General features: G+C 41.1%; 1 protein-coding gene across 3 annotated transcripts in view; it reads left to right on the top strand.

The window, feature by feature from the left end:
• LOC104932610 (protocadherin-15) overlaps nucleotides 1–14,476 on the top strand; it is a 163,715-nt gene that overhangs the window by 27,257 nt on the left and 121,982 nt on the right. For 2 of the 3 annotated variants that reach the window (XM_027289595.1, XM_019271968.2), the window contains exon 3: nucleotides 14,383–14,397. The exons of the other annotated variant lie outside the window; for it this stretch is intronic. In XM_027289595.1, the coding sequence (XP_027145396.1) occupies nucleotides 14,383–14,397 (15 nt within the window). The remainder of the gene's footprint in view (nucleotides 1–14,382; nucleotides 14,398–14,476) is intronic. 3 annotated transcript variants of the gene reach the window in all.

The following is a 14,476-nucleotide window of genomic DNA, read 5'->3' as shown; positions in this document are numbered from 1 at the left end:
AATCAGGCTTTTGGGCTGAAAGTTTGTTGTCTTCCACCCCCCAAAAACCCTGTCATAACATCTAACCGATGATCAGCATAATGTTTCCATGCTCGTTTCTCAAACTGGTTTGACTTGTCGCACATAAACCTTTCGTTGTTGGATCTACTAGCACTGAAAATAGAAGACTTGAAATGCAAACCCTCCGCTCTGGTGAATTCCTGTACTTGACATAACTGTGATTATGAATTCAACTGAAGCCTGCGCTGTGTGGGCGGTGCTTCACTAGTCATTTTAATTGAACGTGACTTATCTGCGGATATGAAGAAGACCCAACAGGAGGCATGAAAAGAGTCATGCTTGAGTTGTCCTATATTGAGAGTCGTGTGCGTGTGTTCATACCTCTCGTGAAGTAACGTATTCCTTTGCACCTGTGTGACTGTGATAACATGCCTGTGATTATGTGGCACAGCTGCTAAATGACATGAACACTTGCCAAAAGAAGAGATATCAACCAGATATTACGAGGTGGCCAAGTCACACCCTTGACATGACCCTCTCAGGCCAGTCAGCTTTCTATAAGATGCATCGCCTCTGTGTAAATATCAGTTACAAGCGTGACTGTGACTTTTTCCATAACCAATTCCTGCCCACTAACCGTTCACTGTGGAGTGCCACTCTAAATAAATACACAATCGCAGCTGTATAGGACACTTTGCATCAAGAGGAAGGGTATAAATAAACAGTGTGACTGCAGGGTGACCATGAAGAGGAAACATCCGACTCAATAGATGCTGACAGATGACATGCGTGTTCCTACCTGCCTTTTGTTGGCAGATTGCTGCGACCGGTCTGTTGAATCTTCTGCAGGAAAGTGAATGGCCCGTCTGTTAATCACCGCGCATACGCTATTAGAGAGCAAGAGGAAACCACTCGAAAACTTTAATCCGCCCTGCCAATGAGGAGAAACTTTCAAGGGCGCCTTTTAATTGATGCGATTAAAGCTCAAATTTAGTCGACAGACAAAAAGATTTTCTCTTAATTTTAATGCGCACTCTGTATTTGAAATCACGCCGTTAAAAAGGCAGGGTTAGAAAAGTGTTTGAAAGGTTTAAGTGCAGACCTAAAGTATTGTTTATGAGATAGCAAGTCGGAATTTACATTTATATGATGTTTCCTCCGTTATCCAGCACTCACTGGGGTATTGAATTTAAACTATCTGCATCGATTGTCCATCAGTTGCAACGTGGAACGAATGATATTTGCATTCAAAAACCTTTTGCCTGCCTGGTCCCAGACCTTCTGGATCACTGCCCTCGTCTCTTTTACTGCAATTCCAACAAAAAAAGCCCAGAATGCTCCAATTATCCTTTTGAAATATCACTTGCTAATATCTTCGCAATTAGCCTGTTCACCCTGCTGCCATACCACCAGAGTACAAGGGCCGCCTCTTTCCTCAGGCTGTAGGACTTCCTCAGCTTATCCTCCACAAGTGGTAGTTTCTGTGCAGAGACTACAACTTGCATTTGCAACCCTCTGTTGTGTAATCTCGAATTAATTGTACTTTGAAGTGATGTTATAATTTTCTTAATAGTCGTTTTCAACCTTCATATAAAAACAGACTAATAAATAGTACATATACACACATACATATGTACGGAAGCTCTAAGTGGCCATATGTTCATTCATACATTTCATTTCCTCTGTTTTCCCGAGATAACAACATAATTAATTCGAGATATTGAGAAAACAAAAGGATAGTTTAGTATATCAAATCATTAAAAGTGCAACATTCATACCAGACTATCCTTTTGTTTTCTCGAGATCTTCAATTAATTATTGTCTCGGGCAAAACAGTGTGTTGTTATCTTGAGACCTCGAGAAAATCATCCCATTATCTCAGAATAAGGAATAAAAAAATCAGAAAGTTGTTGTTTTGGCATAATGACATAAATAACTGGAGATCTCGAGAAAACAAATGAAATTAACTCATCGTCACGACAAAAACTGGGAAAGGAAATAAAATGTGAGACCGCTTGAGGCTTCCATACATATGCAAAACTGAACACAGTCAGTAACATTCAGGACAGAATATCTTTGTAAAGTCTATAAAGTTCAACACCTGTCCCACAATGCCAGTAAGGTATTAATTGCATTCGTGTATTAGACATTTACATGTGTCATGTGATCAGTGAATCTTGGTCTTCATGGCGTCCACCCATCATATCGGAGGAGGACAGTATACGTGCTTATGACAAATATGCTACACCGGTAATGTCAATCGTGCCAGCGTGGTGGGCTGGTCCTGCAGATTTATGGTATATTTTGTGCATGTGTCAGCGTGTGTGAGGGTGTCAGCGTGTGTCGGTGTGTTGACGTGGGTGGAGTCGAAGTTTTCAAGGTGATTTTAATATTTATTGCTGCCTCCCTTTGTGGTGAGATGTTTCATCTGAAGTGAACGTCTCTCCCTTCGCTTCAAGCTCTCCTTTCCTCTTTTTCTCCCCGTCTACCATTTCTTCTCATCAGTCATCTGTCGTATCCCTGTTGTGCCCTCCTCTCTGAAGTGTTTCTCCAGATTGGTATTTCTGCACCTCTCCCTTTTGCTTCGAGAACTTTCCCCCTCTCACATTTGTTGCTGCTTTTTTCTCTCGCTCTGCGTCATTCTCAATGCCCCTCTTTGTTCTCGCCATCTCTGTATATTCCTTTCAAAAGACCATGTTTTGTTTATAATGTTCAGTCAATAAATTGTCCTTGATGCACACAAACACACGCTTTGAAGAACCTTAGTGTGTATTTAAATCATGTACCGTACACACAAATTAGTTGGTAACCCCAAATCACATTTGAACCTCCGCCCCTGAGTTTAAGAAGAAATATAAAAATATTTGTTAATAACTCAACTATAATCAGATTTTTTTTTTTTTACAAAGTGAATGCATGTCAAGAGATCAAGTAACAATTCATTCAGGGGCAAAGTATTTAAACTTGCTAATTTATTTTTCACTTCACTGTGTCTTCACACTGTGTGAATTTTATCATTTCCTCTTCACACATTTTTCAAATCCGTCAAAAGGTTACAGCATAGAGATATTTTTTCAATAAGAAACATGGTAATTTATTCAATTTCCATGATCTTTGCCATTGTGGCGACCTTGGAGACATACTATAATGTATTCCTATGGAATAAAACGAGTACCCTCCAATGGCAGTATCAAGAATGGACGTCACACACACACACAAGTTTCTGAAGAGCCCTTTTGAAACTCAAAATCTGCGGCTCTGGCCACCGCCATGTTGGCAGTCCTGCCTCTTCCGCCTCCCAGCTAATCTAAAAATCAGTAAAAATGTGGATCATCTGCGGACCTGAGGTTGGCCCAATGACACCTGGGCGGTCAGACAGGTTAATATAATTTGAATGGGGGAAATAAATTCAGACTCAGTATGACACAATCTCCATTTCTTGGTTCTAGGTTCATTCATTGACTACCACACCCCTGCTCTACTACAATCAGGACATCTAGAATCTACTCAGCCACTATTTATACATCCGTAATCATTCACTGCTGGATTCTTCGCTGATCTCATGCCAGACTCTCTAGCAGTTACCATTTGGACTTTCCATTGCTGATCCTGCCTGTTTTGGACTCTCCCTTTTCGCCTGTTTCTCTGTAAACTACGCCGCCTTCTGTATTTGACTATAAGACTCCGCCCTGACGATTCTGTGTACTGCAGCGTTCCTGTACTGTAGTCTGTGATGCGGATCAAAGTACGCCTAGAACTGTACCTTCTTGTCTGTATGTGTGTGAAACTGTTGTCGATACAATGCGGAAATATGAGCTATAGAGACCAAAACTGTCTTTTGTAGCAGGCTGTAAACATGTCGTTAGTCACTCGTGGGTTAAAATACTGCTCTGTGATGTCACAAAAAACTGGGTAGCTCTAAAGCACAGACTTGAGATTGACGTTGATCTTCTCATCTCCGTCTCAGGAAGAAGGCAAATATACTCATCACCCAAAATGTCAAAATATTCTTCAGAAATCTTTTCCAAATCCAGGAGATACCTGCAGACAACAGTGTGCATCCTCCACCCTCCTGCTCCTCGACTGCTATAAGAGCATTCGGGGTTACTAGAGGGGTGTTTATGTATTTCCACCATATGTCCTCGGAACAACTACCGTCTGATTACCAACACTACTGCTGTCAGCTGAGTTCAACCCTGCACCGGCCAGGAGCAGACCTGACATAGTGAGACAGAGACAGGAAGAGGAGTCTGGGGAAGGCAGGAGGCGGGAAGGATGGGGTGGGGGGGATCAGGATAATGGATAAGCCAGCACAGTGACAAAGTGGTGATCCCTACAGCACTGAGCCTGGGTGTGTGTGTGTGTGTGTGTGTGTGTGTGTGTGTGCGAGCAGGCCTACAATCCGTTTTCTCCAGAGATACATCAATCTAACACAAGGTCACACCGTCTCTCCTCTACAATCCTCTTCTTTTACTCCTCCTCTTCTTCTTCTTTCAGTTGTTCTTTCTTCCTTTCTTTCTTTCTTTCTTTCTCTGTCCTACTGAATTGTCTCTCTCCAGTTTTGTCCTCTGTCCTCCATGGATGAGTGGATCGGGGAGGAGGGATGGACGGATAGATGAATGGGTGATGGATGAACGGCTAGCTGGTTGGGTAGAAGGATGGTAGACGGAGAGGAATTGGACCCCAGGGAGAGGTTGTAGATTGGTGTACCTGCTGATGGAAGCTTAAAAAGGACATGACATGAGAACTTTTATAGGAAAAAAAAAAAAAGAAAAAGACCACGTCTTTCAATCGTCTTGTTCGAAAGATGGCGTGAGATATTTTTAGAAGTCATGCCTGTCAGCCAGCCAGTCAAGTCTGTAGCAAAAACTTCTGGGTACATGGACTATGTGCATGCATTGCGAGCTGTGTTGCAGAACAGACACGAGTGCTTGGAATGAATGAAAGAAATTACAAGCGTGGCTTCTTGTTTTAACATTTTCATTTGCACAGTTTTTAATAATGCGCTTTTAATAAGTAAATTATCTCAAAGGGGCTCTTTGCATGTTAATTGGCGATATCAAAAAGGCCCAATTTGTAATTGACTTAGAAACCCTGTGGAAAACTATTAATGGCTGCACGCCCACATATGCTGCGGGACTGGTATACACTTACATATTCACAATATTAGGTCATTGTGATGATTTATTCTTATTGATTTATTGTTTGAAGATGTAAGAGACACACAAAACACACTGCATATTTCCCTGCATCGTTTTATTCTAAAAGATTTGACTCTTCCCTCTCCGCTCTCGGTTTGTTATCAATTTCACTTCAGTCTCGTTGATCAGAGTGGACAGTTTCATCATAAAATGTTTTACTCTGCCGTTTTCTTCAAGTGTGCCACCTCCAAAATGTGTGGCCATCAATCAACGGCCTTTTTTAGACTCCTGATCTGATCAACACAGACGTCTCCTGAGATCGCATCTGTTTGTCTATTTTGTATGTGAACTTATTATTCCAGCATATTTTCGGAGTTCACCATCGCTGAGTTTTCCCATTCACAGTCTAGACTCCAGGCAAGGTAACCAAGCGAGTGTCGAACAGATGGTAACAAGCAGAATGCAGTCAAGTACAACTTAAGCTCAGTTGAGCACAAATATGGCACAGTGGAAAAAATTGATTAAAAAGCTTCAGAAACGACTTTGAACTCATATTAGAAAGACTGAAATTAGAAAGTCATGCTGCAGACGTCACCTCTGCTTAGCTTTGCCTGCTAATTTGACACGTTTTTTGAACACTGTTGCTGAATATTGTCGATATATATTTAATGTCAGAATGTGTATTACCATTACTGGTCTAATATGAGATGAATATGTTAAATAGGCAGCAGAGGTGCTGGTAAGAGGATTGTACTACATTTAGGACATGCCAGTCTAGCTGATTACCCATGTTTTTACTAAGCAGCAACCTCCAGGGCTGTGAAGTGCAGAAGTACCAAAAACTTCAGTTCCCCGACAAAACAACAAACATCTTCAACAATTAACTGCTCTGGCATACTTTCACCGAGAGACGTCATTTAAACTTTAAAATGTAGCTGCTCTTCGGGGATTCACTTCACTCATCGACAGCTTTTACCGTTTTTAAACTATCAAGGCTTAAAGTTGAGCAGGTTGTCAGGGCACTATTTTCATTAATAAATGGAAACGGACTCAAGGATCTCAAAATCACTTTGCAAAGGGGAACCAACTCGCTCAGACCTCAAGAGTCTCCCAGCAGTCTTCCAACGTTCTGGTTACTACTATGCATCTTTATTTGCATTCAAAAATGGCTGTGATCGTATAGGGTGTGATCATATTTCATTGGTTAGTTAAACATTATACGTCTTAGGAGGTTAGTTTATGGGGGCAAAAGTAAATCAGTTACATGTGACAATGGGGGCAAAAGGTAAATAATTACATGTAACAGTCTAGTCTGGCAGTGAAGACAATCAAGCATCTTAACTGTGAAACCACAACTTCCTCTGGTGAAATCTGTGAAACCAGAACTTCCTGGTTTCCCAAAGAGGGTACAAAAAGGCACTAGGCTAAAGGTTAACATAGAAATAGAAGCACAATACAATTACTACTTCATGATTACAAAATGATAGTACTTATGTGATCATATAAAATAATTCCATCAAGGTTTTTAGTCAAATTTATGGGTTTATAATGGGTGTGTATTGCGTGGAATGTTTGTGCTAGAGTGGATGACATCATCAACTAGAGTGAAGAGCAGAGAGAAAAATAAGTGAAAAAATAAAACGTATTCGACTACCGTGGCCTCGAATGCCCCACTACAGACACGATTTATACATAGAAACGTAGGAAAATGTGTCTTCTCACTCACATTCATCTGCTAAAGCTGTCAGCCTTATAGTTTTGGCGTAACACACAAAGATGCGCGAGCAACACCCATCCACAGCCTCATAGACTGCCATGTTAAAAAGGTGGGAAATTTTCTGGAGGGAAGCAGAAGTAACGTTTCTTTGAATCGCTGTAGAGGTCACATTTCTTCACTTTATCGACACAAAATACCTATGTAGACGTTCAGGAATGGCTCAGGATGCTCAAAGTTAAGCCGGTTCGGTGATTGGAAATATGGTTTGGCCAGAAATCTTTCCTGTTCGAGGGGCGGTCTCAGCATTTTCTCACACACATATTAATAACAGATTATTCCAGCATATTTTAGAGTTCACCATCGCTGAGTTTTCCCATTCACAGTCTAGACTCCAGGCAAGGTAACCAAGCGAGTGTCTAACAGATGGTAACAAGCAGAATGCAGTCAAGTCCTTTAACGCCCACTTGAAGCTGGCGACAGAACGAGTCAGTCGCCGTAAGTCCCCATGTTAAGCAGCAGAAATAAACAGCCTGGTACAAAAAAAACAGTAGGCTATATGGCTCTATAGCTAATTTCCCCATTCATGACAACTGCACTGAGTCTGAATTTCTATTTAATTCACCCGTTCAGATTATGTTAAGACTTAATTAACACCGTGGCCACTTCGATTGACCGGTTGGGTGCCATTACAGGTGGTTTGTTTGGGCACCCAGGCATCATTTGGCTGAGAGATGGCAGAGGTAGGACTACTGGTATCCATCTTCTAATCTAATTCGCGGCCACACTGTCTGTAATTTCCTCAAATGTCAAACTATTGCTTTAATGCTGTTCATTTCACTCTATTACTAACATTATTCAGGTCGTCCTCCGTTTGATGAGCAATACGAACAGAGCACATTATAATCTTTAGACGACTGCTTGCTACTTTTTCTACCCTGTGAAATGGGCCCACAGTGCATCATTCACAGACCCAGTCTGAAACATCATCAGATAAAACGAGTCAATTATTTCAGTGGAAGCAGGCCAGTTTGATGGGTCTGATGCCTGTGGTATTCTTCACTGTCATTTGGGAACAAAGCATCCTCAGCTTGCCAATATTCTCTGTTCAGTGCATGTTGTCTGAGTCTGTGCCATTGCGTTAACCTCTGCAGTCACATTGCTAATTTTTCAGTAGATTTGTGCTGCAGTTATGATTAATATTTCTGGTCTTCCATAGCTTCCCCAGGGCGTTTTATAGACTTTATTTACCCACCAAGCTCCATTACTATGCCAAACATATGCTACTTCACTGCAGCCTGTGTAAATGCTTTCTTCAGAAAGGCTTTGGTTTGAAGTTCTGGTATCTCGGGGTCTGCTCTGGATAATGAAAGATGAACCGGCAGATTGGTGCAGCATCAGCAGTGTTGCAGATGTTGTACAGGAGTGTTGTGTGGGGAAGAGAGAGCCGAGTCAGAAGGCAAAGCTCTCAATTTTCCAGTCCATCGACACTCCAGCCCTCATCCGTGGTCATGGGCTTCTGGGTAGTGAACGAAAGAATTGCATCGCAGATACAAGCAGCCGAAATGAGCTTCCTCTGCAGGGTAGAGCCTTAGAGATAGGGTTAAGATCTTGGACATCCGGAGGGAGCTCAAAGTCAAGTTGCTGCTCTTTTTCGTGTTGAAAGGAACCAGCTGAAGCGGTTCAAGCATCTGATTAGCATACCCCCTGGGCACCTTTCTTTGAAGGTTTTCAACTGGTAAGAGCCCCCGGGGCTGACCCAGAACCCGCTGGAGGGACTACATAGCTCATGTAGCCTGGGGATGCCTCAGGAACCCTCAGGAGGAGCTGGATTGTGTTTCTTGGGAGAGGACATCTGGAAAGTACTTCTAACCCTGTTGCGACTGTGACCCGACCCAAGATAAAAAAAGAAAAGTATCATTATCATTGCTGGATTTAAAGCAATAGTTTGACTTTATTCCCATTCTTGCCAAACGTTAAATGAGTAGAGTAATAGAATAACAGCTTAGTGTAGCTTAGCATAAAGACTGGAAATAGGGGGAAACAGCTAGGTTTTAAAGAAGCCCAAAGAATGTTAAACTTCTCTTTTTAATATTGTGACACTAACACAAGATTAAAGTGTTGAGTGTGGCAGCTTTTCTTCACATAGCCAGTGTATCCTGACAACAACAAACACACACACACACACGATCAGCTTTGTCCAGGTGCCTCATTGGGTCACAGCATGTATTTTTTATGGTAACTCTAGCATGTGTGAGCGTGCAAGTGCAGACGGTCATGCAGGCTCCACTGTTGTAAACTGTGTAAAGCGGCGTGAATGTGCACATGGCGTTGTGTCGTGAGGAAACGGTTCCTAAGCAGCATGCATGCGTGTCTGTGTGTGTGTGTGTGTATCATGGAGACGGTTGCTAGGTTATGTATGTACTGAACAACAATAGTTGTTTTCAACCCGTTTGGACTCTTGTGGTCTTCAGCTGCAGGCACAGTCACTCTTTTCACTCTTCTTCCTCAGTTGACTTTGATCTTAATGGGGACTTTTTTTTCCTTGTCAACCTTGGCAACCCGTACCTGCTTATTCTGCCTGCCAAATTTAGATGGACAGAATCTGAATAGTAAATAAAGAGGGTATTGATTGAAACACTCACAGGTTTAAATAAAGAGGTGTTGCGGTGGATGATGAATCTGAAAAGGTGCAGGCTTTTTTCATTGACTGCCTGTGATATCGTCTGAATGGAGGGGTCCATCTCAAATTTTCAAAAGTCTTTTATTTTTATTTTTAAATTTGAACCACACCTTGAACGCGCTACCCTCATTCCTTCACTCAGCTCTCCGTGGGGCTTTTCATCACCTTGACAGAACCCTGGCATTAGATGGATTTATTCACTTCCTCATGCACAAAGTCATTTCAGTGATTATTTCCAGAAACTTTGAAGGAGGAGAGAAGTGTGTGCTTACGGGAGAATAAGTGAGTGCTTACAGGAAGAAGAAGAGCACATATCAACGAGGGGAGACACGCACAAGTGTGAAGTAAACTTTTGAGGGTGACCAAGAGTCGATATTTAACAGATACAAGTACGTGAGAACACTAACTGCGCAATAGGAGCCCTTTCATAGGATATCTCATGTAAACAAGTGCACTCTTGTGAGGAATGTGCCTGTGACCTGTGTGAAAGAAGAGCAGATCATTTGCATTTCTATGTAAGAATTCGTGTGATTTTTTTTTTTCCACAGTAAGCCTGTGAGTTAACTTAACTGTCATGCACAGACAAAGGGAATTACTCAAACACATAATTAAAGCTAAAGTAGGCAATTTGAACACACACAATGGGAAACCTTTCACCTCTATCTCACTGCTGAGGCATCAAACATGTAAGTGCATTTCGCTCAGCTCCAAGTGAAACGTCCTCGTTGTGAAACATCGTAGCCAACTAGCTACATCACTTCTACTCGGCTAGTTATGTCTGACTAAGAGGTAAGAAACCGATCCTTTGTGAAGATGAAGTTCAATTTCATTTGCCGTATTTTCCAGGCTATAAGCCGCTACTTTTTTCCCACGCTTTGAACCATGCGGCTTATACAAAGATGCAGCTTTTCTATTATTTTTCTTCAGCCGCCACAGGGCGCTTTAACAGGAAGTGCAAAAACGAGACAGACAGGGAAAGTCAGTGCAAAGAATAATAATATAAATAAACATTTACGGTACAAAATCTTTCTGTGTATCCGGTAAATATCTAATTTTTCAACCTGGATATCGGCGCCTTTAGTCCAGTGCGGCTTATATATTTAGTTTTTAATTTATTTTTTTTTGCTTTGTGGGTGTGGCTTATATTCAGGTGCACTCTATAGTCCAGAAAATACAGTATATAGCGCCATATCATAATAAAGGTTATAGTGACACCACTCCATAGAAAAACTTCCTTTCACACAGCAGTCCCCAACTTTTTTTTGCACCTTGTAAGACAATATTTTCATGGACTGGTCTTCAAGCTGTGGTGGATGAATATGATGAAATAAAGTGATACAACTGGCATAAAAACAAACAAAGTACAGAAAATAAATACAACTCACGTTATGCTAATTCTCTGCAATGAGCCGATCCCATTCAGGGGTAATGGGAGACAATGACACAGCTTCTCCAAAGAAGCTTGTGAGCTCAATTTTTGCACATATCACGTGACCGACACGAGCGTCTTGACATGTGTCAAGAGGCACAGACGGGTGTATCTCAAAACAAAACAACTTTTTTATTCATTCTTGTTATTGCAAATGATACAGCCCAGTGGATGTGGACCATTGTTTTAACAGGCAGAAACCTCAAGCAGAACCCAACTCATTGTCGGGAGGGTTAATGCTGGTAAAAGCTAAGTTAGGAACATGCATTAATGGGACATGAGTGTGTACAGATGGAGAGATACAAGAAGAAGCGAAGAGCTCAGTGCGTCATGGAAAGTCCCTCAGCAGGCATAACTAAAGGATGGCTCTGGACTCCAGCTGAGCCAGCTTTAACTATAAGGTTTATCAAAGAGACACGTACTCTCAGCCTACTTCTAAATGAATTATGTCAGCTAAACCTGATTAGTTGCTTGATTCAGACCAGGTCCGGTTTTGAAAAAAATATAAAGCAACTTCCAGATGCATATTTTAAAAGAAGACTTGAATTATATATTGTTTGTGACATGTATCGGTCAAAAAAAAGGTGTTTAAACCAGGTGTTTAATTGATTTAATCTTTACCGTTAAACGTCATTTCAATGAAGATTTGTGCCGACAGTTGTTGGTGTTAAAGATAGCTCATTCTCATGTCACCATGTTCACCTGTCACTTTAAATTACAACCGGGACTGTTTACTGTTACATCGCGTTTGATTTTTATTATTTGATAGGGGGAAAGCAGACTGACAGGTAGAGAGAGAGGGAGGCAGATGAGAGGAGACAGAGGGGGAGAGAGATGCTCCATAGAGAACGAATGGCTGGTTAGTAATAGATGAGGGGCATCAGCTTACAGTGAAGGATAAAAAGGCAGTCAAGCAAGGGATACACATCTGTCATCTGCTGCCCACACACACACACACACGCCAGCTGGTGGAGTGTGATGTAACTAGTGACTATTGTTCCATGGCTCATGCAACTTTCTGGACTGCTAACCTGAGATGCACCCTTAGAAAAGCTTCAGAAAGGTGAAGGCGGTAAAATACATATCCATAATACATAACCGCTGAGACCAGGGGTGGTGGTGGAGGAACGCACAAGGAATCAGGTCATGGTTGGAAAGCTAATGATTACTCACACCCTGGTCATTTGATTATCAACCTCTACTGGTTTGTAAGAGGAGCCTGCAGAGAGGTGCAGCATGAACACCCTGCACATTCAGCCCTATAAAAGAAGCAGCTGGCACAACCCTGTTTTTTTTTACAAACTGGGTTCATTTGAAACGCTCCAAGTTCAAGTTCTTTATTGTCACTGAATGGATATGCAAGATGTTCACTGTCAATATCGCTAATTTGTTTTCCCCACGATATCAGATCCTGCCAAGTAGAAGCGTGATTAGCATTTTTACAGTTATGTTTATGCGACTCAGATCACTCGGTTGGAGGGAGAGGTTGTTGTCTCTGTTAAATACTGTGTTAAAATCCTGACTGTAACACAGTAGTTTGACATTGTTGGAAATATTGTCCAGTGTTTGAGGACTTTACAAGAGTTAGATTAACACCACTCTCATAACTATGTATTGAATACGTAGATGTCAAATGTCAAATATCCACCAAACAGCACCACGAAAGTTCACTAACTTAACACACTGTATCTTGTTTCAAACAGTAATAAAATAAAGCAATGCAAAAATGTGAATTTGTGATTTTAGAGCGAGCTAAATGATGGAATATTTCCTGACAAACAACAGTTTATCCATCTGCCGAGCATTTCTAAACAAGACTCAAGAGGCTCACTGGAGTCTTGTTTTGATCATTTCTGCACATGCCTCTTGTTGAAACCACAAATTGTTTTTTTTGTTTTTTGTTTTTTTTACATTAGTGTTTGTGCTTCCAGAAAATCAATATCATAAATAATTATAATTCAGTTTATTAAGAGGCGCCTTTTCATGGCCTGACATCATAAACACACAAAATAATCAAAACACACAAGCAACAACAAAGAAAATCATTATGATGAACAAATAACAAATTAAGTGTGTAATAGAAAAGACTCAAACACCATTAACAATTACACTGAGTAAGATATTTTTTTAAAAGATGTATTTTAATCATGTCTACTTAACAAATATAATGGGGAAGGGAGTTCTACAGTTTTGGTGCAATATAGGAGAAAAGTCCAACTAAGTCAATTTTCCAAAATGTTCCAGCTATTCTTTTTAATATTTAACTACACCAACAATGTAACAATCAATCTAAGTCATGTTAATTTGAGAACTGCAGCGCATGTGGGATTGTTTTTATGTTTATTCATGAAGAAGTGAGTAACAGTCTGTAGATCTCAGCTTGAAAAACTTGCGAGTAGGCTCAATGCCAAATGTGTCAAATGACAAAAATGAAGGTATAAGTACATAGGTCACACACTTATAGAATATTAGATACATCTTGGAAAGAAAACTGTTGTGTCAAGGGCACAAGTGAGCATTTGTCTTGGTTTTAGGGGGTCAGTTTTAAATCAGCAGGCCTATCAGCCAAGAAGACTTTCTTTGCCTCCTTCTCAGCATGACAGATTGGAAAACCAATCATTTTCAGCACTAAGATAAGCTAATTCTAAGCCCTGGGACAGTTTAATCTATATTTAGGAACATTCAATCCCGTCTCCCATAGCAAGAAACAAGACACAATACCAATGAATCCTGATATAATCTATGATGTCACACAGTTGTAATGCTTAATCATGGAGGGGAAGAAAGAGAGAGAAGCAGAGAGAGAGAGGAAGTGTGATTATTGTTCCATGAAGTTTATTTTCTAGGTGAGTAGATATCCGTCTTCCAGCCCCCCTGTGGGATTTTACCCAACCATCCCTGAGAGCTCCACAGTGTTGTTGCTCCGTCTGGTGAATGTGGGTGTTCTTGTTTCCGTATCCTGGCGAGCTCAGAAGGATAAAGGAGAACCGTTGAATGTCGATGCTGTTTTTTTTTCCCATCTGAATGGGACCGTTTTAAGCCTCCAGTTTGGGTTAAAATTATTTCTCCTTACAGTTATACAGTAAATGCGGGTTGGTGGCTGCGAATGGAGGTGGAAAAGCCTGTTGAGATAAGCAAATCAACATTTCTATAGTGTACACACATACCTCACAACACGTTTCACGTTTCTTGTACTCTACTTGCTCGTCTTTTCTCAAAAGACTTCAGACCCACTTCTAGCATTTCATGTTTCCCCACTCTGTCCTTGCTGTTGGTTGTTTTGTGGCCTTGCTTTCTGAAGGTTGATTCTCATCTTTTCTTCTGTTTTTTTCTTCTTCCTACCCTCCCTCCTTTGCTACCTTTTATTCTCCTCCTTTCTCTCTTCATGGTGGGATGTGGCCGTCTCAAACTGCAGATTGGCAATATGAAGGTAAGTACAGTACTATCTTCTTTCTCTTTCTCCGTTTACTGTGTGTTCAGTCATTCAGGGTATTAAAACCAGCTAACCC

Source organism: Larimichthys crocea, chromosome XVI, assembly GCF_000972845.2.
Source record: "Larimichthys crocea isolate SSNF chromosome XVI, L_crocea_2.0, whole genome shotgun sequence".
Taxonomy (NCBI): Eukaryota; Metazoa; Chordata; class Actinopteri; family Sciaenidae; genus Larimichthys; species Larimichthys crocea.
This window is presented reverse-complemented; position numbering and strand designations above follow the sequence as displayed.